We start from the raw sequence: 23,719 nt of genomic DNA, 5'->3' as shown, positions 1-23,719 counted from the left end.
AAAGGGAGGTGCTAGGGGCACCTAATCTTGGTCAAGGTACCATTTGCTCCTTGTTGTACTCACCCAACATCACAAGTACATTGGAGAAATTGTGGAACAGTTGAAAGTGGAGCTAAGTATAAGTGTGATTCTCAAGAGCAAATGGAAGCACCATGTTAAGTATTTACAATCCAACTTTAGCCTTCAAGAGCTAAGTAGAAAGTAATTTCAAGACAGCTAGGTAGGCAGTTTTCAAGTTACCCTGAAAGACTGACAGTTTTTGGATGCAAACAAGTGTGGCTCAAAGGATGACCTAGCCTAAAGAACAGGCTGCAGAAAGCATGGGCCTGTACCCACCTACCTGAACAGGTGCCTGAGGGGAGGGAAGATGGATGAAAGGATTCTACCCTGTCTTTTGCTGGGCCTGTTGAACATCCAGTAATGAGCACTGCCTGTCACCAACTGGCTATGTAACAAAGGCCACAGAGGGCATGTTTTGGGAGAGGTTTCAGGTGATGGGCTGTGTGGAAAGACAGGAAAAGATACAAAGGTCTACATACAGATTAACCTCATTTAAGGGAAATGCACAAAGTCCTGACAGTGAGCTGGAGTGAATATATGGTAAGGCAAGATTCAAAGCACAAAGCAGCTTTGAGACCAGACTGAACGTTGCCTACATCTACACCTACATCTTAAACAGGTGAAAGACAGAACCAGACAAGTCAGCAACTGCCCAGTGGGATATTACTTTAGGAGTTACATTGGGGTGGTAGGTCTATCTTAGAGGCTTATGTGTTTAAGAGGCCCCATCACAGGAAATGGAGAGAAAAGCCTGCTGAGTTAGTAAGAACAGAGATGATCTTCATGAGGTGGCACAGCATAGACAAGGAAGCTCATGTTTTTAACGAGTGAGGAGGTAAGCTAGGCTGTCTCCTAGACTACATCTTTACCAGGCTCTGTGCTGCATGCCTTAAACAAGGTGTTTGAGGTTATTGGCAGCTGCCCAGTGATTCGGCAACAATGACTGTGCCCATTCCTCTTGAGGAACTGATGATTACTTAGATGATGTGTGATGTCAGTGGTAACTTGAGACTGTTTGAAGTTGTCTTGAAATGTTTATGGCTTTCCCCAGTCATGCTAGGCACATTTCAAGGGTTAACAATCAGATGAGGCTAGTTTAGGACACTTCCACTACTGCAGAATATCCTGTGTGCAGCTGTACACAGAGAACAGTTTTTTTTACCCTTCAAGTACATTTGCCACACATGGCACAGAAGCCAGCCTTGGCAAGCAGGGTGTATAGATTTTCCCGGCTATGGACCCATGCTCCTGAGAGTAGTCAGATTTTTGAGGAGGCAAATTCACCTTCAAGGAGCCTCTGTCTCCAAGGAGGCTGCTTCCCTGCAGATGTCAGCCTCTCCCTCCAAGCAGTGACCTGGAAACTATAATCATTGGAGACCACTTTGTTCTTTCACGTGAGGGCTTGGACCAGGCATAATAAGGGTTTTGCCATATACAAGAAGCGTTTGAGAACAGTTTAAATGCAGCTTTTAAGATGCACATGGAAGTGAGGAGCACAGAAAGTAGATTCTGCTCAGCCTTCATTCCTTAGTCACTGAGGAACATTGTAGGTGGAAACAGTGGGGGAGAGGATGCTTATTGTTTAAATTCTTACCCCAGGCTAGCCTTGAACTTCTGATCCCCATGACTTCTTCATGCCTAGCTTATTTATAAAACTGTAGTTCAGTGGCAGAGTGCTGTGCCTAGCAGGAATAAGGGTCTAAGTTGGTTATCAGCACCTCAGACAAAAAAGACAAAGCTAGCACCCAGATCTGAAAGATCCAGTTAAACTTGTGTGTCCACAGAAGCTAACTCTCTGATCCAGAAGAGACCATGAAGAGTCAGAAGGTATGCTGCTTGGCAAAGAGGCCCCTACCCTTCAGGCTGAGCCTCGTGTGGTGGTAGAGTTGGCAGGAGAGGACAGCCCAAAGAGGAAGACCAAAGTCCTAGCAGGGAGCTATCAGCCTCCGCTTCCGGATGCATGCCCAAATCCACTCTGAGGAGACCAACTGGGCATCAGTGTTCTTGTCCAGGTTACCCAGCACATGTGTGGCTGAGGCCATGTCAAATTCCTGTACCAGGTCTCCGTCATATGCCACAAAGTAACGTTTGAGCTGTCTGAAGTCTGGTGTAGAAGGTGGCAAGTAGAGCCTCACCCCAGTGAAGACATTCAACAGCACCTGCAACAGAGTGGTTCATCCAGAGTGAGCCATGGCCTGGGTGCAGCGGGACTTAGGACACACATAGTTTACTGGAGAAAAGATGGGTGTTGCTATCCCCTCCTCCAGTCATTCAAACTGACCCTGGTCTGACAGTTCTTCCTGACTCTTGAGAAAAAGGGGGGAAGTGATGGGCTGTAACATCTACAATCCAGTTAAACTGTTTGGGGAGAGGACGTTTCTTCAAGAGCCACCAAAATACCCTGAAAGATCAGTTTGTTCTGTACAGCTACCTAGTCAGAGGACCTGGGAGTCTTGCTCATCAGTGTGGATGAGTTCAAGGGCTTCAGGGAGGGGAGAGATATGGGAGTGGTTTCTACTGAGAACTGGATGCAGGCCCTGAGACATCAATCTCTGTACATATGCTTGGGCATGGGTGCAATCAGTAAATCATGGCCAGAAGCTACCCAGGGTACCTTAGACTAGCTAGTAGTCCCTGATCTCAGGTGCTCAACAGATGTTGCCAGACCAGAGACTGACAAAAGGGAGTTGTCTATACCATAGCAGTCTCCCTCTTTGCTGGGTAGACCTGCTCCGAGACAGACACACAAACGTGCCGCACCCCATCGCCAGAGTGGGCTTTATTCTTTAATGTGAATTATTAACAACACTGGCAGCTGGTTGGGCTTGCAGCCTCTCCTGCTAGGCCGGCTCTATCTCCTGCCTGTCCGCATAGCTCTCCTTCCTCTTTGCTGGCTGGCCCGTCGCCTCTGTAAGGCAACAAAAGAGCACAGGGTAGAGCAGCAGGACTGCTCACCTGCCCAGAACAGGAAGGGAAGGGCTCCAGGAATTCTTCCCCAAACCAATAAGGACAGCTTTTCACATCAGGAACCTGGATCTCTACACCCTGAGACCAAACTGGCCTGTGTCCAGCACTGCTATTCTTACCCTCACCTTTGTCGGGCAAGGGGTCTCTTCAGCAGCTTTCCTCTTCATTCCCACTTTGACTGGAGAAGACTTCACAGCCAGTTTGTCTCCTGGTTTCATGGGGGAAGACTTTGGGATCAGTTTGTTGCCTGCAGGATAGCAAAGATCAGGTATGTATAAGGCACTTGGTCTGATCCCTAGCAGTGTACTGGGACATGCCTATAATCCAGCAAGTTCAGGGCTATTCTTAACTACATAGTGAGTTAAAGGCCAGTCTGGTGTAGAAAAACCCTGTCTCAACTACAGAACCAAGAACAGAGGGAATAAGGAAAGGGGAACAGCCTGTAAGTCAGGGAGAGCACAGAGATCAAGTAATTCTGTTGTAATGATGAATGAAAGGGGAACAAGGCTATTAGCTGGATCCTTTAGCTTCAAGGTGGCTCATTCCCCAGTCAGACCGGCTGTCCCTGAGTCCTCTGTCATCTAGGTTTGCTGAGTAGGTAAGAGGTGTCTGGTAGGTCAGTTTCTGGCCCCTCGCTAGTCACAGTCTAGGAACACACTGCTATATCGGACACCTAGTCACAGGATGCCAGAGTTGGAGTGTATACCTGTGTCCTGCCATCTCTGGCCTACCCACAGTCCTCCCCATCACCTCAGGCGCCTTTACTCACCACCTCTGCTACTGGGATCATTCAGCTTCTGTTCGGTCTTCTTGGCACTGGCAGAAGACTTACTGGGGGGGTCCTTGGGGCCCTTATGGGACACAGCCGATGAAGCAGTGCCCCCATTCTCACCACTGCTGCCTCCAGTAGTGGAGCTCCCTTCATCTCCAGCCACCACAGCGAAGTCTGCCTTGTCTTTGGACAGCTGGTACAGTTCCTAAGAAGTGGGGGAAGTTGGGTGCCGTCACTCCCTGACCTGACCTGTGTCTGGGATGACTGTTGCCTGGAACCTAAGTAATCTGGGTAAAAGTTACTTTCTGTGCCAAGAGTTTTTTAATTCTTCACTGGCTCTAAACTTAAGATCTCTCTGTTTCAGCCTTTATGGTGCTCAGATGAACCAGGTATTTTGTTGTCTCACCCTGTAGTTCTGTTTAGCCTGAAATTCACCATGTACATCAGGCTGGCTTTGAACTCAGAGATACTGTTGACTCTGCCTCCTGAGTGCTAGATTTCTAAAGGTGTGCAATAGTATATTCTGCCTAAATCCTGGATCGGTTTAAAAAAAAAAAAAGTGTGTGCCTGTCTGTAGAGCATGTAAATGTCTAATGCCTACAGAGGCCAGGAGAAGGTACTGGATCCCTGGGGACTGAAATTACAGACAGTTATAAGCTGCAGTGTGAGTGCTGGGAATTAAACGGGAATCCTCTGTAAGAGCAGCCAGAGCGCTAACCACTGAGCAATCTCTCCAGCCCCTAAACCTTGAGCAATCTCTCCAGCCCCTAACCTCAGTTTTTAGTTAGTAAAGTAGACTGTGGTCTGAGGCAACTCCTAAACTGTCTGTAGAAAGATAGGCTCTATGGGGGACCTGAGGAGGAAGAGCTAGGAGGAAGAGGTATCAGTTTTAACTCTTAACTGCTCTCCTTGCTTTGTCCCTGTGGAATGGAGATAATAAGGCAAATGACATGTGAACAGGTCAAACGCCCAACACTCTAAGAGCAGGAGTGGGTTGATGACACTTAGAAAACCAAGGAGCTGGCACCTTGAGTTGGGGGAGGTTAGTGGCAGATTTCCAGTCCTTGTCGTCCCGGATTCGGGTGCATCGAGGAAATCGGATGGAGATCCCATCAGCAGTGTGTGCCTCGGATCTAGAGAACTCTGCCCCTGTGATCTCCCACACAGCAGCTTTCTGTCAGGAATAAAGCGGGCAGATAAAACTGTCAAACAGGTGGGAGCACAGAGGCTTTCACTGGCAGCCAGAAGGCCTGTGTGCCAGTTATTATACCCCGTTTGCTGAAGCAGCAGGGCCTGGGCTAGGGCTAGGGCTAGAGCAGGCCTCTTTTACAAATGGAAAGGGATTTGCTTCCCCTCCACTAAGGACAAGTCCTCAGGGCTGGCTGGTTAGCCCTGAGCCTATCATTTGGCTGAATATCCAAGTGCCATGCTAGGTGCACCTATGTCACTGGAGAATTACAAACTATTTCTGGGATGGGGACCACAGAGCATCAGGTGATGATACCTTTGGGTCTGGAACGATAAAGTCAGGATAGTAGATCTTGTTGATCTTCAGCCAGCTGGGTATCTTGCTAGGATCCTAAAGGAGAAAAGATAGTGTTTTTGGGTGTTTTGGGCTCCTGTTATGCTGGAGCAAGGTTTAAACCCTGTCTTTGGCAATAAGACTGTGAAATGACTTAGCTAAAAAGGATGACCTCTCACCCCAAGTGATCTTCCTTCTTCAGGGAGGCCGTGGCCCATCTTCTATAAAACAGGTTCTCTGAGATTTAAAAACCTAATCCTATGGTCTAGAAGCAAATTCCTATCTGAATTAAAAAACGGGACTTTCAGACCTCGGTCCTCAGAACACAGCCTGTTTCAGGGTTAACCAGGTGCCTTCCTCACCTTGCTGATCTTCACCATATCTAGCTCTTTCTGCAGGCGGGCAAGTGTGGCATCATCATGGCCTCCAGCACATTTTGTGACAGTGCACCACTTCTGGCTGTCAGGGTCATAGCAGCCCATGAGGAAGATGGACATCATTCCGCCTGGGAGGGGGACATGAATTGAGTGTGGGCTACAAAGGAACCACCTCTGCCAGGCCCATGATAGACTGCTTGGCGAATGAGCCAAGGAAGGCCTTACCATCAGGAGTCTTAGAGTAATCACACTCAACTTACTGGGCTCTGGGGAAATGAACAGTACCCAATACATAGCAGACACAACCTGACATACTGGCTAAATGCTCCTCAGACCTCATCTTTCTCCCCAGTCAGGAAACATTTTTTCTGAGGCTGTTAGGCCTTTAAACAGCTGATAGTTGAGCTTTCTTGTGCCAGGACTGCAGAGAGTATTCTTGACCAAATTTCTTTTAATTATATATTATTTTTCCTTTCTTATTAAAACATTTTTGTTATTTATTTTTCTGAGTGTGTACTTTTGAACAGTCTTCATACATGCTATGTGTGCATGTGGAAGTAAGAGGACAACTTGTGGGAGTCAGTTCTCTCGTTTTACCAAGTGGATACTAGTGACCAATAGAAGTCTGAAGGCTTGGGGCAGGCTTTGTACCCACTGAGCTCTGCTTTTCTTACTCAACTTCTGTGTGCAAGACTGAAGCTCCCCAATGTCTCTGTCTGATGTGACCAGGGCCATAGATCCCAGGACTAAGGAAGCCATAACTGGCAGATCAAGCCTGCAGGAAGGCCAATGTGTGTGTCTTCTGATAGAACCACACAGGGACCAAGCACCACTAACCTTTGCTCCCTTGCCCATAGAAGGCTCCAAGAACCACCAGATCAGCTGTATCAGCCATGGCCCCCTCATTCAGATAATCTTTCTTAACTTTCAGCCAGTGCCGCTTCCCAGGCTCATATGTACCCTGAGGGGACACAATAAATAGATCACAAATGATAGAAACTCCATAGATACAAAACCATTTTCTGACCCAGGACCAGCCTGCCCCAGTAGAGTGAGAAAGACTTCATAGCTCTCCCTCTCTCCCACCAGCGCTTCTGTCACCTCCAGCAGGAGAAGACGGGTATAGCTGCTATTTTTTACCTTCACATCCTTTAGCACCAACCCTTCCAAGCCCTCTCGGATCACCCGGTTTATCATGTCGGCCAGGTCTGAAGCTTTCTGAGGGACGGTAGGAGAAATGTGCAGGATCATGTAAGAATAGACTGTTTGTTTCTTTACACTAGTGTGTCTAACTTGGAGCTGCTGTGGTTTTGAGAGGAAGGCTGCAGACAATTAGGCAACACAGGCAACGACCAACTTATCAGCACCCCACCAGAGAATACCTAAGGCTCATCCTCTCACACCCCATGGGGTTCTCTGCTCTGTTTTAGATCCCTTCCTAGGGTAGGAACTTCACTTACTGTGACTTGTTTCATTTCTGAGAACATGATCCGGTTACGGATTTCAACCATGTTGTCATGAAGAAACTTCCGTCTCTCACAGAGAGGCCTAAGGGAAACAGCAAAGCTGAGGAAAAGAGCCTCCCTCCCACTCCTAGCAGGAACTGTGACACAGGACAGTGCCCAGTGATAGAACTGTTGCTTCAGGAGAGGAACAGCTATAGATCCAAGCTTCTATATGAACAGTGGTGCTGTCAAGGGTTGCAAGGACTCCATCAACATTAGTGACAAACATTTATAAGCTGTAGTCCACAGCCAGATCATAGCTGTGCCTCCTACTCTACTGAGCCAAGAGAAGACCAGCTTCCAGCCCAGACTATATGTTCTGTCCCACTTGAACAATGTTACACTCTTGTGCTATCCCTAGTCCCCAGACTGGCACAGGCCTCGGGACCCTACCCCATTAAGTCTTTCTACACTCATAACCACAGGTGTAGCTATAGAAACAGGATTAGGAAGAATCCTAAGTACATAAAGGACAAGTATCAGCTGTGTAGATCCAAGATTTTGGATGTGGCTCACTCTAGATGGCCAATTCCCCCTGGATGTTTCACCCATGGCATTACTTATAAGCCCATAGATAAAATGCAAAAATGTTAACCCTATCCCCATCTCTTTTCTAACTGAAGCCTCTACAAGCCCAATCCAGATAAATTCCCAGTGAAGATAAGAATCTTGGTTTAAAGATGGTAGCCAGGGAGTAAAATCCAATGGTTGACTATATGTTTAATACAAGCAAGGCCCTGGATTTCATGCCCAATACTGCAAAAAATGAACCCCCCCCCCAAACATGTCAAAGTACTAGTTAACTCACCTGTCCATCAAGCTGACATCATTAAAGTAGATGCAATCAAAAACAAACAGGCAGACATTAGCATCCTGGAAAGCAGCTTTCTGTGGAGAAAATGAGGCAGGGGCTACATGAGGGCAGGAATCAGGGGCAGTAGTCTACTTTACAGGCCCATGATGCTCAATCCTGGAGGACCACAGAGCACTCTGTAGATGGTGCTCACTAATCTTTAGATACCAAGTGTTTCTCAAAGGCCCAAATGTTAAAAGGCTTGTTTCCCAGAGTAGTGAAGTAGGGGAAGGACTTATTAGCTCCTAAAGGGATTGTGGGACTGGCCCCTTCCTCTCTCCATGCTTCTCAGCTCATGATGTAAATGACTTCGCTCTGCCACATGCTTAGTGAGCTAACACTATGGGTCCCTGTATTCTCCAGATACAAAACCTTTCTCCTTTATAGAATGGTTACCTTTGGTATTTTGTTACAGTGATGAAAGAACACATGCTCAACAGAAACCAACTCAGGTTGGTTCTAGTATCTCTTCTTCACCCCTTTGTTGGACTGACAGCACATTTTTTGCACACAGGACTCTTAGTGTATACCTTGTGCACGCCCAGAGTCCCAAAGGGTAGTGGTTTGCCTGTGTTGTTATCAATCAGGAGCACCTCGGAGTCCAAGATCATGCTTTGACCCCCAGGAAAAGCTTTGGGAATATAGTCCTTAAAGTGGGCTACCTAGAAGGAGAAAGGCAGCTTTAGCAAGAAGACTTGGCAATAAGACCTAAAACTAAGCCAGTGATCAAGGCTCAGGCAAAACAGCAGAGAACCTTGAAGTCCAAGCAATGAACAGCTAGGTTGTGTCAGTCCTCCAAAGAGTACCAGGCTATCTGCTTTATTACCTGTCTAGATCCAGAAAATGGTCAGCCCACTAAGTCATTTTCTGTGGGCTATACAGAAGGCTGGGAGGAAAAGGAGGAAACAGTGAGTCTATCAGGAAGGACTTGGAGTTGGACAAATATGGGAAGATAGGCAGGTGGGGAATAGTGTCCATTGCAGAGGATTAGTGTTATCAGGCTGAGGACTGGGATGGGGAAGCAGATGGGTTGCAGGGCAGACAAATAAAGACCTGGGAAGAGCAGGAATGAGAGCAGGCTCTTCCCTAAGTGGAAGCTCTGAAGCTCCTGCTGTCCTCAGTGATAAACACTGAGATGGGGTTTTCCTAACAGCTAGAGCCCTAATTTCTGTTACCCAGTGAGAGAAGTTCCATTACTATTCCAGGCATTTCCTGACAAAGGGTACCAGCAGTGGGGTCAAGAGAGCCTGTCAATTCCTCTGCTAAGAGCAGCTGAGCCACTGCCTAAGGTGTGGAACGGGATGAGGAAAGACCTGACTGACCATCCTTACTCCCTTCCATCCCTAACCCAGCCCTTCAAGAACCAACAGACACGGACTGATGACATAGTTTAGTATACAGCCCTTGACTAGCCTGTGTAAGCCCTGATTCAATCCACAGTATTCTGGAAAGCTGTGTTCAAATGTTCCTGGGTCACGAGAGGGACTGTCTAACACCATCCTTATCACAGCAGTTCCTGATCTGTTTCTAGCACACCTGGAACAAGAGCTTCACTTAAAGGGCCATGTAGGACTACTGCTCAGCTCTCTTGCTCAACCCATAAAACAAATGGCCCAGCCACCATGTCTCTACTGGACCACACAATACATTCCCCAATGTACAGACTCTGAGAACCTGAGTCAGAACTAGGGACACAGGGGACAGCAAAGCTAGGAGTTCCATTTGCTTACAAGCTACTGGAGCCAGATATCTCAGCTGTTTCTCCTCCACAGACCTCATAGAACTGGAAGCTGAGAAGGGCTGAGGAATGAGGCTCTTAATTCCCATCAGGTCCAAGCAGGGCAGGGATCAGGACCTCAGACAGCCCCATAATACTGTGCACTTATCAAACTCTAAGCTCCATGAAGGTCAGAATTTGTATCTATTGCTTGTACGTCTACTAGCTACCACACTGCACAGCATTTGAGAAATGCTTGTTGAGCAAACTAATGAATGATAATCCAATCCAATAATTTCTTTGTACAAGATCCCTACTCTAGCCCAGAAGGAGCACAGGAGACAAAAACACACCCAAGATTTTCACTGAGCTATTTGCACTGCATTGTCTCAAGGAGCTCTTTCCTACCAGACTAACCCACATTTCGACTCATTGGCTGTCTCAGCTAAGCAGCCTTTTATTACTAGAAGAGTGCAGGAATAAATTCCCTCCATTCATTTACAGAGAAAACTAATATCCTTCTGTGAAACACCCTAGAAAGGCCCTGCAGTTGTGGTCCAGCAGTTTTTAGAGACAGGGAGGAGACGTCCTAGCAGAAAGAGTATTACCTTGTGAGGTAGGACAGGCTTGAGACTGCGGCTGAAGTAGCTGAAGTGGTCCCCCTTCTTATGCACCTGGACTCGCTCACCATCGTACTTGATCTCAGAGAACATGCCATTGGGACACTTCTTCATTGCATACTCGATGGACTTGCAGGCCTCAGCCTTGGGATGGAAAAGGCTGGTTAGAGCCCTTCAACAGGGGCTCCTCAGCAGGGCCTAGGGCTGGGATCGTCAGGACAGAAGTGGGCTCTGGAACTGACTCAGGACAGCCTGCTGAAGGGGTGATGTATTGCAAAGGGCTGGACAATGTTGTATTCTAATAATAAAATCATCAGCTGATATCCTGAGCTACATAGCAAAATTGTCTCAAATATAAAAAACAAAAAAACTCATCAAAGTTGGTTTAACAGTTTGCATTCTGAAAGACAAATGTTATCCATTCTAGAATAAAATTCTTCTGAAACATACTTGCTATCTCAGTGTGATAGTAGAGCTAAGAGTGGAGAGGGCCAGTGACAGCAGGGCTGGCAGGGTGACTGGAACCAGAGACAACAGGACACCCAGGCCTCTACCCACTCACATACTGGCAGTAGCCAGACCCAAACAGTAACTACCATTTTGGTGGTTCTTGACAGGCCACAAAACAATGTCATTTCATCTTTGATATGATCCTTTAGAGGATAAGTGCTGAATAGGAAAACTGAAGGTTATCCACGTACTTAAGGTCAGGCAGCCAGTCTCGGATGTGTATCTAAGCCCTCACCCAAAGCCTGTGTGTTAAAGCACTAAGCATGTAACCCACACCATTCTTCAGACAAAGCTGTGGAAAAGGACTCTAGGAAGAACTCCACAGAAGCCAGAAAAATCCCTATTCTAGGTGAGGGAAGAGGTTCTGACCCTGGCATGGAGTTCACACTATTTTAGCAAGCTAGTCTATTTTTCTGGTAGCAAGAGAACTCTTTCCTAGTCTAAACAGAGAAACCTAACACAAGGATTTAGTGTTATAAGAAAAAAAAAAAGTTCTCTGCATATCCCTGGAAAGCCCAAGGAGACTTCTAGCAAGTGGCAGAGCACCAGATGTTGAATCTGCAACACATAGAACCAGTAGGGACAGCCATCCTCACTAAAGATGCAGAAATCCAGTTATGTACTGGAGAGAGGCTGTACTCTACAGCTTCGTTTCCCTGTCACAGGAAGCCTTGCTCTGTTGCCAGCTCTGATTTACCCTACAGGAGGTCACAGCCCTGTCTTCAAGTGTGATGCTATACCACTTGGTCCCACATGCCACTCTCACAGGGACAGTAAAGTGCAAGAGGCCAGACTCAGGCTGTACTAGATCGCCTACCCTCTCTTGAATCTTCACTTCATGGCCTAGCACCGCTCTGCTCATCTCCACTCTTCCCTGGCAACCTACGAGAGCTCTTGCCTTTCACCCCATCAGATGCCAGCAACATAGAGACATGGATGATCGGGACAAGGCAGTGTTCCTCACCAGCATGGGCTGCACAGGCGTCATCAGTGAGGCCTGGACACTCAGAGTCCGTCGCCGGCCTGGGTCCTTCTCCACTTCCTGCTCATTGTGAAGGACGCGCTCCACCACATCCTGCAGGTTGCGTGATGCTTTGAAGGCTTCATAAGCATTGGGATCAAGGGCATCTAACCTGCCAAGGAGAACAAGAGCAAGGAAACAAACCTCTACATCTGACACTATGGCTCAGGGTAGCAGTCTGTCAGACAGGAGAGATGCTGGGGAAGTAGCCTTGTTCTATCCTTTAACTTGAAGATGTTACTAACCTACACAGTAGGCACATGGAGTCACAAATAGCTTTGAATATACCCCAACACAAAATTTATTTAAAACACTTTTTTTTAAAAAACTTTCTGCTTTGTGAGAGTGGCTGTGGCACTTACACATGTTTTGCACCTGAGTTCATCTTCAGATCGTGTTTGATCAGCCGGATAATGCACTTAAGGTCATTGGCCGTACACCTAAAGAGGTAAGCCATACTCAGCTTCATCTCTCAAGAACTTTGATCCCCCAAACCTCCCTTCCCAAAGTAGTGCACTTCCCTAGCCCATCCCTATGGGGTCTAGTTTTAATGGGGGCACCCCTCACCTGGAGGCAATGTCCTGCAGGGCCTGTTGCTGCTCGTCCTCTTTGGTGAGCTTGGAGAGGTGCAGGAGGAATGCATCCACTTCCTGGATGGTGAGGAGGCTTTTGGCAGCTGGGGGAAAAGACTTGCTCTGCTCAAAGAAGACTCTGATCGTCTCTGACACGTCCCCCTGTCTCCAAAAACCAAAATGCCACTGCTGCAATCCCAGGGACAAATGCCAAGTCAAGAGTTCCAGCACAGTGTCTGTCCCTAATTCTTGGGAACTCTCTCTCAGCCAGTTCTTAGAAGGGGCCCATCTATCCACATGAGGCCACCCACTTGCTTTAGCGAGCAGAGACAGCACTAATCTAAGACCAAGCCAATCTGGCTCCCGTTGAAGAATCTGAACCAAAAGACATGGTTAGTCCATATTTAATGCTTGGATAAAAACCTTCCATGGCACCAAGGCTAGAGTCATGAACAAACCAAAGATAAATGGAAAGTCTAAAGAATGAAGGGGAAAGCAAGCATGCAAGCAAATAAAGCCCAGCACGGTCCCAGAACAGACAAAGGAAGTCTTAAGCCCTGACTTTTCAGATAAGGCCTTTGTGGCCTGGCAGTGGTATGTTTTCAGATACCACTTAGGAAAGGAACAGCTGTATCTTCACACTCGGCTTCCCCAGCCTAATGGAGTCTTCTTCACTAAGATTCAATTTCCTAAACCAGTATGTACTCAGGTATTTTTAAAGTGGCTATGGGAAGGCTATCCTGGCACAGTCCCATCTAGGTTATGACCTCCCTACACCCGCCTCTGACCTGTTCTAGGTCCCGGGCCATATCATCTGGGTTGCAGTTAAAAATTCGGCTAAACAGTTTCACAATCTGCTTATCATTTAAGTTGTAAACACTCTTGATGACACCAGGCAGCAACAGCTTCACTGTTAGGTACACATCACCGCGGAAGCCATCTGAAAACAGAGGAAAGGAACTCCCATTAAAAAATGGAGATGTCAGGTGTGGTGCTACAAACCTTCTATCCCAGCACTCAGGAGACAGAAACCTGAATACAGATCTCTGTGAGTTCAAGGCTAGCCTGGTCTACATGGTAAGTACTAGGAGAGCTGAGGCTATACAGTGAGGCTCTATCTAAATAACAACAACAATAACAACAACAGGAGGAGGAAGGAGAGAGGGAACAAAAGCAGAGACGGCTTCCCATAGCACTCTGCGTGTGTATGTCTCACCTTTACTCCATAGTCTCCCAATGGGCAAAGCTCCAACTTTCATGTTGTGATGACATTAAAAGATACTGAATGACAACATGATAGATCCATGAAAGATACAGAGCCAGGAGATTCTATACTACACTGGGCATGTGGTTTGCGTTATCACATATGATAGGGGGCCATTTGTCTATTGGTCAAATGTGATGGACTCTTCTGCCTCCTGGGGACAAAATAAGGGCAGAGGAAGAAAATGGCCAAGCACCCAAGCAGAATTGGCCATGTAACATGCAGGATCTGGTGATAACTCCAGCTATGAGGTCCCATTTCAAGATTATCAAGAATTTCACGATACCAGTGTCTTCTGCCCATCAAGCTGGCCATGACTCTGAGCTCTTCAGAGGAAAAGCATGCTCAGTATATGCACAGTCCTACCTCCTGTGGAGCCTTTCTGCAAGAAGTCATGGATGATCTGGGTCTTGGTGTTATAGCTAGGATTTTCAGCCACCATGGCGCACAGTTTCCGGAATTCTCGTAGTAGACAATCTTTGTGCTTAGGGTCACATTTACTTGCAGACAGACTTGTCCTAGGAGCAGGGCTTGAGGGTGCTTGCTCAGAGTTGTTGGGTTTGGCTGCTGAAGAGAGAAGTAACACAGATGATTCAATTTTCTTTTTTTTTTTGGGGGGGGGGGTGGGGAGCACAAAAGGAAGGAAGAACACTAAAATTTTGCTGGGAGCTTACATGTCATTTCATTCAAGCCCCTCAAAGAGTCACTGGAGGTAGATGTACTGGATCCATGTATCAGGTACAGATATATGTAATCGGCACAAATACCACTGCAGGAAGATTGCACTGAGAAGCACCTTTGTTTATGAGTACCTCACAAAGAAACAAAGGCTGCTTTCATGCCACAAGCCTCGTCATTCTAATTTCTCAAAGGCTGGGATGAGCAAGACAGAAGAAGCCAAAGGACCTGTAAAACTGAAATGACTGCCATTGTGGACTGTCGGCGCAATTGCAAACCTGGTGGGTTACAGCATTCACTGTCCCCTTACTGATGAGACCAAGGCTGGAGAGCAGACTGCTTTCAAAACCACCCACCATCCCTCTGAAGATAGGGATGCCAGCAGAAAAGTCAGGGTTCAGTGTATCCCAGCTCATCTTTTCTTACTATCAAAGTAGAAGGCACCTGTTTATCTGAGAGGACCCTCAGGGTTCTCACCTCTTTGTGACCATTGTCAAGAGCAAGACAGTGTTGTTGTGTCATGGAGCTATTGACTATGGCTTCTTGCTTGGGTTTGTAAATTGTAAATCTGTTATCATCTCTGACCTGGAATCTGATCTGTGGTGGAGATCTTCCCAGAGCACTGGTATTTAGCCAGGTTCACGAAAGAGAACACCCTGTTCTCCTCAGCTCTTCTAAACTCCACACACAAGATCAAGGTCCTTCCAGGGCTGTGCCATCTTTAGTGTCACCTGCACTCTTCTGCATCCCTGTCACTATTCCACTACCAAGCACAAACTGGAGTTCCCAAATAATAAAATCTGCCAGAGATGGCAGCACATGCCTGTACTTCCAACACCCAGGAAGCAGAGACAGGAGGATCTTAATTTCAGAACAGGCTGGACAAGAAGACCCTCTCTCTCTTATATTTTTGGGCTGGGAATAGCCTTTAATGAGTGAGCCATCTCCCTAGCCCAAGACTGTCTCTTAAACAAAACAAACTGTGCATGTATGCATGTGTGTATGATAAAACTCCTACAGAACCAGGCATCACTTCTGTAACTTTATCTCCCATTGTCCTCTGACAGGACTAATGTCTTGATTCAGTGACAAAGTTGTAAACACTGAAACAAGTGAAGACTTGCTCAAAGCACCAAGCTGTCAAGCACGGACCAAACTTCAATTCCCCTGACTTCACATCTAGGTTTCTTTGAATCTCCAGATTACTCAAGTCCAAAGGTTTCATTTTGTTATTTTTGTCAATTGAGCCAGCCATAAGAATTGTTTATCTCAAACAATAAAGGGTAAATAACACACTACTGGGACAAAAAGACATCAATACTAGCTCCACTGGCAACCTAAACTAAAGACCATTCACAGAATGAGCATGAGAGTTACGGGAAAAGCACCTCCTCAGGTTAAGTGAAGAACAAAGCCCCTAGGCCAATGCTTTCTCTTACCTATAGCCAATAAAAGACCCTCTTAAGTCCTATATGCTGCATAGGTTCTTGAAATGATTCACTGATTCCATGTTCACAAAGAGTAGTTTGTTATACAACACAAACAACTTACTTATGGGTGTGCATGATAACAAATTACTGTTTATCTTGCCAAGACTTAAGCAAGAAATAGGAGATGGAATCGGAATCCAGAGCCCATTAAATCCCAAGTCCTCTTGCTTTATCATTGGGCCCTACTGTCTCCCAACAAAACAACACCCTTCCTTCAGAGCTTCCTTTGCTCTAAGCTCACACAGCTCAACTTTAGGAAAGTATAAACAAAGAATATCAAGAGAAATCAAAGGAAAACATTTTATGCATGACCTAGCCTCAGTTCAGGCGAGTTTGGAGAGACAATTTCTCAGAATTCTGTCATTTAAAAATACAAGAGGAACAGGTTAGAAAAAAGCTTTTTGACCCAGGTAATAACTTTAAGTAGAAGAAGTCTTGATAAACCAACATGTTCCAGCTATAACAGAGACTAAAGTACACAAAGAAACACTATCCAAGTGGAACACTGAGAGTTAGCCACGGCTGGACTACCCACACAGAAGCCAGTTATGGACACTCGGTAAAGCAGTATTTTCACTGAGCCAGAGACTTAGGCACCAAATAGAGGGCCTTGACAGGAAAAGTCACCTTAACACAGCTTACCTGAAAAGCCAGAAAATTTCCGGGGATTGGTACTGGTAGTAAACGAAGCACCTTTCACTGGAGATGTCACCTGGCCAGTGGTTGTCAGCTTAGCCTGGACAGCAGCTTTCTTCTTAGGTGTGGCAGCTGCCTTAGAAGACAGGTCTACAGGATCCATAAAGAACAAAAGTTCCCTTTAGACAAAGACTGGGTGTTGAATCCTTTGGGATTAGAATTACAGATGGTTATGAGCTGCCATTGGGGTGCTAGGAATTGAACCCAGTCTCTCTAGAAAAGCCACCTTTGTTCTTAACTGCTGAGCCATCACTCCAGCCCCAGTGATCACATTCTGATAGATAAAACTTGGAGCTACCTCTGTGGAACAGCCCCAAAATATAAACAAAGTAAAATGGAGTAAGCAGAGCATGTCTGTCTGGCACAGGTAGAGAAATCTGAGTGATTGGGCTGGAGAGATGGCTCAGCGGTTAAGAGTGCTGGCCTCTCTTCCAGAGGTCCTGAGTTCAAATCCCAACAACCACATGGTGGCTCACAACCATCTGTAATAGGATCTGATGCCCTCTTCTGGTGTGTCTGAAGACAGCTACAATGAGTTCATACAAATAAAATGAATAAGTCTTAAAAAAAAAAAAATCTGAGTGCTCACTGAACTTCCTTCCTACTGAGATACAAATCAGTACAAAGGCCCGTCTTTAGAGCCACAGCCTTTACATCTATTACAGAGTCTGAGAGTCCTCAAATATGCATATAAAAGTGAGCATGCATGTATGTGTAGATATATGTATATATATATATGTTTGTGACTGTGTATATGTGCATGCTTATCTTTCTAGTTGTCTGTTCCAAGAACTTAGAATCAAATATATGCTATGATGATGAGAAACATAGCATCTAGATTTTAGTTTCTAAAATTGTTTTCCATTAATGGGAATCGAGACTCCTAGTCCTCCAAGGCTAGGGAAGTACACACAGAAGAAGGTCAAGAGCATCCTCTCACGCCTAATGCATAAGTACTACTGTTTTTCAGAAAGGGTCTTGCTAGCCTTGTATTTCCTCCTGAAGATCTAAGATTGCAGGCTCATACTACCACCTCACCTAGCTAAAATTCTCAAGGAAAAGGATGTGCCAGGAGTAGTTGGAAAATGTGCAATTTCAGACTTGAGAGGCTGATCCAGAAAAGACTAAGAGTGTAAGTCAAACTTAAAAGTCTGGAGAGAAGGAGGTGGTGGTAGAGAAGCAAGTGTGCCAATGAGAGAGAGAGAGAGAGAGAGAGAGAGAGAGAGAGAGCGCACAAGTAAACAAGAATATAGAAGCCAGCCTAAAGTAAGCTGGCCAAATATGGGACAATTAAGTACCAAACTGAGTATAATATTGAACTGTAAGTCTCTGGAAAAAAGTAGTAATCTACTAGTTCATAAAGCTAAAGGTGACAGCTAAAAGGTTGGTGGTAGCGTATATTCTTTAAAAATATCAATATCTAAAAGAAAGACCATGGAGTACCAGGCTTGGTAACACAAGCCTGTAATCTTAGTCCTGAGGAGACAAGACAGAAAGATTGTTCCAAGTTTGAGGCCAGCCCAAGCTATATGGCATAGCAAGAACACATCTCAAAAAAACAAAACAAAACAAAACAAAACAAAACAAAAAACCTCTGGAAATGCTGCCAAACCAAAGAGACATGACAATTAAATGTAATACCCTGTCTGATCCTAGTCCTGAACCCTGCAATGAAGGAAAATGTACTACTAAATTATAGCCTTCAGTCAACTGGCAGAATAGTATATAGATTGAGTTTACTGAGGCTAAAGGCAAACTATGCTCTTGGAAGAAAAGATCCTATTTTCCAGATACGCCCTGGGATACATATGGGACCTGGTGATACAACTTTCTCTGAATGGCTCAATAAAAACCAACCCTGATACACAGAAACAGAAATGATAAAGCAAACTGACTGTTATCAAGAGGGAAATCTGTGTAGAGAGCGTGTTTTTATCCCTCTAAATATTCTGTAAATTTGAAATTATGTCCAAGGAAAGAAATCTCCTAGACTCCAGTCTCTTGGAGCCCTGTCCTATCAGCACCACAAGCTGAGAGAGCAGGTTCTCCCCTCACCTGCAATGTGCTGGCTTATCTGTTCCTTTTCATTATCTTCCAGCTCTTCCCAGCCTTCCAGCTCTGTGAGGTCTTCAATTTTCTTTGTGGTGGCCCGCGCCCGCTCCAGTTTCTCAAACATGCACTTAATGTGGTACCATTCTTTCATGTCGCCCCCAGACTCTGAGAAGGGGTTGGGGACCACTTTGCCAATGCGGCATACGCCCTTTACAATCTTCTCTTTGCATTTTTTGCAGCCAGCTGTGCTCCGCTTGGCATAGTCCACACAGAACCGCTGTTCCGCCATCGCACAGGGACCAGTACAGAGTCCCACATGCGACCCTGGCCAGAAAATAAGGTGGGTGGCACGTGGTCTAAGATGACCTCTCTGGAAAGATAGGGCAGGCTTTCTCCTCTGGAGGAGGCAGCACCCACAAAGGAGATTTGTTTCTGACCACTGGCTGAACTGTCTTATGGCAGGCCTGTGATCCTGTTCTGGGAACAGGCACAGTTCTTTTCTACCAAGGGCACAAAGGTTTCTCCGGAAGAAGGTCTTGAAAGCCAGAGTCATATAGCTGCTTAAGGATGGAAACAGACAGACATGAAGAATCCAGGCTTACAATTTCTCAATAGCTAGAATCTCATACAGAGCACGTGATTAACCAAGCACTCCCAAGTGCATTAAATATTTACCACCCAGAGTTCCAATACAGGAAAAACCAGTTTCCAAAGTGGCATGCAATATCAACACTGTAGAGCCTGTAAAGGTACTCACAACAGATGGTGGCCTTTAACTATTACGAACACCCTGAAGCTCCATCTTAAAACACAAGAAAAAAGACATTATGTTTATGAAGTTTCCCTGTGAAATATAACACATGAGCCACTTTCAGACCACAGTTAGGCCACTATAACAGTTTTGGGATTTCAGAGGAAGGCCCCCTTTGAGAGGTAACTGATCAGAGTCTATAGTCAGATTGACTGCCTGAGTTCAAAACCTTAACTGTTTATCAGCGGTGTGACCTTGGTTCAGTTACTTTACCTCTCTGCTCTCATTTCATCTGGAAAATGCAGCTCACAGTGGTACCTAATTGAAGTAGTTCTAAGAGTAAAGTCCTTAGAAACAGAATCAGCAGTTCCCTCACTTCATTCAGCAACCTGAATCAGGGAAGGTTGAAATAACACTGGACTCTAAGAATCTAAGCAAGTGATGAATCAATTCAAGTGGAAAATGAATATTCTTAGCCTTTCTTATATTTATAATTATTTAATTGGCTTTACAGTTTTAATTTCCAATTTACTGGAAACTACTTTGAGCCCCCACTCTGCTTAGAAGCTGGCTTCAATCGCTGTAGTGCCAGAGAGAACAACAACACAGCAGGCATACTATTGAGGGAGTTGGAGGTCAAGCCTACCATCTCCAGGGGGGCGGTAAGGTGGGGCAGATACCAGGTGACTTGGTTTTCTCCAACAAGGCCGGACCCTAGTGGCTGGCCTTTCACCTCCAGGGCTGGGATTATAGGTGTGAGCTGCCAAGCATGACTTCAGTGTATTTTCTATTTATTTATTTTTTTGTTTTTTTGAGACAGGATCCTTCTATGTAGCCCCTGGCTGTCCTGGAAGTCACTGTGTTAAACAAACTAGTGTTCGCAGTGCAGCGATTAAAGGCGTGTGCTACTCACACCCCGCCCCAGTTTTATTTAAAAACAAAACAAAAACAAACCAAAAAACAAACAAGGGACTAAGAGCTAGTTATTGTGGCTCTTGCCTGTAATCCCATCACTCAGAAAGCAAAGATAAGATTGGTATGCGTTCGAAGCTATACTTGGCACATTTCTGTCTAGCTAGGAGTATGTAGCCAAGACCGTCTCAAAAGGAAAACAAAAAGCCCCCAAAGATTAGAACGACTTCACGGGTTGCTTAGGAAAACTACAATTTTACGAGGGCAGGCCGGAGGATGTATACCAATCTTGTGTATTTGACGATGTTCGACTTGGGGGAGGGGAGGCCCACAACTGGCAGACTTGGTGGGACGGACGGACGGACGGACACACACACACACACACACACACACACACACACCACACACACACACACACACACACACACACACCACACCACACACACACACACACACACACACACACACACACACACACACACACACACAGGGGCGAGTAGGAATTCAACTTTCCGCAGATTAGGATGGGTAGGGTGTCGTATCACCCAGCCCGGGATACGACAATTAACTACAGGGGGAGACCGGCGCGGGGAGGCTCTGGAACCCCCGGACCCCGAAGGGCAAGCAGCACTCCGCTCTGCCCACAGGTTGCGCGGGAGGCCGGGGAGGGACCGGCGGCGGCCCGGCTCGGACCCCCTGAGGATGCCCACTCCGTCGCCCGCAGCCTCCCGCCCTTCCAAGTGCCCGCATGGGGTCCCGGGGGCCACGGGCCTCCCGTGGGCTCCCGGGGGGCCGCCACGTCACGGAGGGTGTGCCCCCAGGCTGAGCGGCGGGCGGGGGAGGAGCCACGGCCACTCCAGCCACGCCGCTCTCGGCCCCGGCCCTCCCCACACGGCGCACAGAGACCCGCCGCGCCGCCCCTCACCTGTCTTCTCGGCTGCCCTGGCTCTGACGCTCTGCACAGACCACCAGGCCAGGAGCCCGGCCAGGAGCCCACAAGGCCACGGGCCTCGCACGATGACTAGACCGCCTGTCTCTTTAAATACGGGTCCTTGAGTCCGAGACAGTGCGCAGGCGCAGTAACCGACTTGCGCCTTCGGACCCCGCCCCCTCCGGTCGCCACGTGTGTCGCTGTTCTGTTCCGGAAGCCTAGAACTGAGTATTTGTGGGGTTCGAGTGGCGGCTTGGGGCTTTGCGGACCTGAACGTCCTAGAGTTTCTGAGATTGTTAGATATTGAAGGTAGTAACTGAAAAATAATTGCAGTGATTCCAGGAAAGCTCGACCTGTGTTTTCTGTTCCTGTCCACGGCACTACTTTAATTTAAAAGGTACTTAGGAAGTGTGAAGGAGAGACAGGAACAGTGGCCCCGATCATAAGTCATTTAGTGTACTATCGCTTTTAAATCTCAGGTCAGTTTTGTGAGTTTGAGATGGCTGTTTGTACAAAATTAAAAATATCCAGGCTTGGAGGTAAGTGACCTTGTTCAGTCTAGGAAGGGCAAACGATTGGGTTTTGTTAGGTAAATTAAGAGCAGGTCGGGGAGCGAAGTTCTATTTGTGAGGTAGAGTTTATCCTTTATTCCATAGGGAAAAGAATGCTATGAGGGGGTCTAGGGAATAGTTTACTATAGTTGAAACTGGTCAGGGGAGAGACTTAAGACAAGGCTATCCACTAAAAGGCTGTTGTCTATATCAAAGTGGCCTTTATATAGGGAGAAAGGTGTATGTTTGAAATCATTTACATTGTAAAATTACCGGTGTGAGATACTCAGTTATTTGTTGATAAAAAAATGACTGGAGAGAGTGCCGATAGACAGGTCTTCCACAGGTCTGGAGAGTGAGAGCTGAGGGGCTGAGTGTTTGCCGAACTGAGGCCAGTTAGATTCCAGTGTTTGAAATGAGGTGAAGGCTCTTTGCCTTCTCTTAACTTGCAGCAGGATAAACCTGGGTTTGGCAATCAGAAGGCCTTAGGAGGTTCAAGGGCTCCAGTTGAGAAAATGTGAACATTTTGACTGGAGAATTTTTTTTGAACGATTTATTTATTTAATGTCTCTGAGTACAATGTAGGTGTCTTCAGACGCACCAGAAGAGAGCATCAGATCCCATTACAGATGGTTGTGAGCCACCATGTAGTTGCTGGGATTTGAACTCAGGACCTCTGGAAGAGCAGTCAGTGCTCTTAACCACTTAGCCATCTCTTCAGCCCTTGACTGGAGAATCTTAACCCAATCGACTTTCCCCTATCCCTGTGCTGGCCAGCCCTTTTATCACGAACTATATATGTGGTTGCGGAGCACTGGAAATGTGAGCAATCTGAAGTGAGAGATGCTGTAAGTGAACACTGTACACTGACAAGAAACCAACCCTTTCCTAGAGTGTAAAATACCCCATTAATAATAATAGTGCATATTCTCCAGCTATTTGTTGGCATAATTTTTAATATGCTGGGTTAAATAAAAGGTATTTTATGTCACTCGTCTTGTTTAATTTTACTTTTTTTTGAAATAGGGCATCAGAAATGATGAGGCTTCATGCTTGACTCCCAGTTATTTCTCCACTTCAGAACTCCACAGACAGAAAGCCCATGGTGAGGAGCAGTGGGTTAAAAGCCTTCCACCTCTAGACAGGGTTTCTCAAAGGCTTTCACTGTGTAGCCCTGGCTGTCCTGGAACTCAACTTTGTAGACCAGGCTGGCCTCCAACTCAGAGATCCACCTACCTGTGCCTTCCAAGTGCTGGGATCAAAGGCATCTGATACCACCATTCTGCCAGTATCTACTTCTAAATGAATGAAATTCCTGAGCTAATGAAATGAATGGTTAATAAAGAGTGTTAAACACCTTAGAAGGAAGGTCATCATGTCTTTGTCAGTGATGGAAGTTTACAAAAAAGACTCAGGCCCTAAATATTTGGTTTGCTTGATTAAAACTACATGGTACCCATAATGACCTCTGACTATGCTCCCCTTGCTGTGAAACATAACCAGGTATAAAAGCTGGCAATTGCATTTGTGTGTGTGTGTGTGTGTATGTGTGTGTAAGAGTACTGAACTTTCATTTAGCATAAATCTAAATGCAGTGGTTTTCCTCTTTTCGGGGAAGGACAGGCTCACTTAGCTGTGTAGGCTTATCTCCAGTGCAGCACCCCCCACCCCAGCCTATAATAGTGAAGATTAAGGTGTGTCCACCCATGCCAAGCTTGTATTTGTTAATAAAAGTAAGGATTGATCCATCAAGGGGAGATAAAGTTTGGTGAAGAAACTAGGACTTTGGAATAGCAACATCAGGTGTGGATTTTGTGTAAACGTCATATAGTTTCATCTCTGGGCCTCAGTTGCCTTGGTGAAATGGGGAAGTTTTGTACTTTTTATTTAGCTCTATG

General features: G+C 46.2%; 1 protein-coding gene across 3 annotated transcripts; it reads right to left on the bottom strand.

Moving 5' to 3' along the window:
- Positions 1–88: 88 nt before the first annotated feature.
- Positions 89–21,339, bottom strand: LIG3 (DNA ligase 3). Of its 3 annotated transcripts, none has more exons than XM_080924556.1 (21): positions 21,265–21,339; positions 19,434–19,478; positions 18,680–19,236; positions 16,571–16,714; positions 14,127–14,327; positions 13,285–13,436; positions 12,492–12,658; positions 12,287–12,364; positions 11,868–12,036; positions 10,382–10,537; positions 8,587–8,718; positions 8,012–8,091; positions 7,159–7,246; positions 6,839–6,916; positions 6,536–6,659; positions 5,684–5,826; positions 5,304–5,378; positions 4,827–4,973; positions 3,797–4,004; positions 3,153–3,274; positions 89–2,219 (listed from the first exon to the last, which is right to left on the bottom strand). In XM_080924556.1, exons 3-21 carry the CDS (start codon positions 19,227–19,229, stop codon positions 1,986–1,988), a joined length of 3,048 nt encoding a protein of 1,015 aa, XP_080780682.1. In that variant the 5' UTR covers positions 19,230–19,236; positions 19,434–19,478; positions 21,265–21,339; the 3' UTR covers positions 89–1,985. The 3 variants fall into 3 exon arrangements, with proteins under 3 accessions (XP_080780682.1, XP_080780684.1, XP_080780683.1); XM_080924558.1 differs by having other exon boundaries at positions 14,127–14,324; XM_080924557.1 differs by having other exon boundaries at positions 18,680–19,233; positions 21,265–21,332.
- Between the last annotated feature and the right edge of the window lie 2,380 nt (positions 21,340–23,719).

This window comes from Micromys minutus, assembly GCF_963924665.1.
Source record: "Micromys minutus genome assembly, chromosome: 10".
NCBI lineage: Eukaryota > Metazoa > Chordata > Mammalia > Rodentia > Muridae > Micromys > Micromys minutus.
The sequence above is the reverse complement of the archived record's forward strand: the minus strand, read 5'-3'. Positions and strand labels throughout refer to the sequence as shown.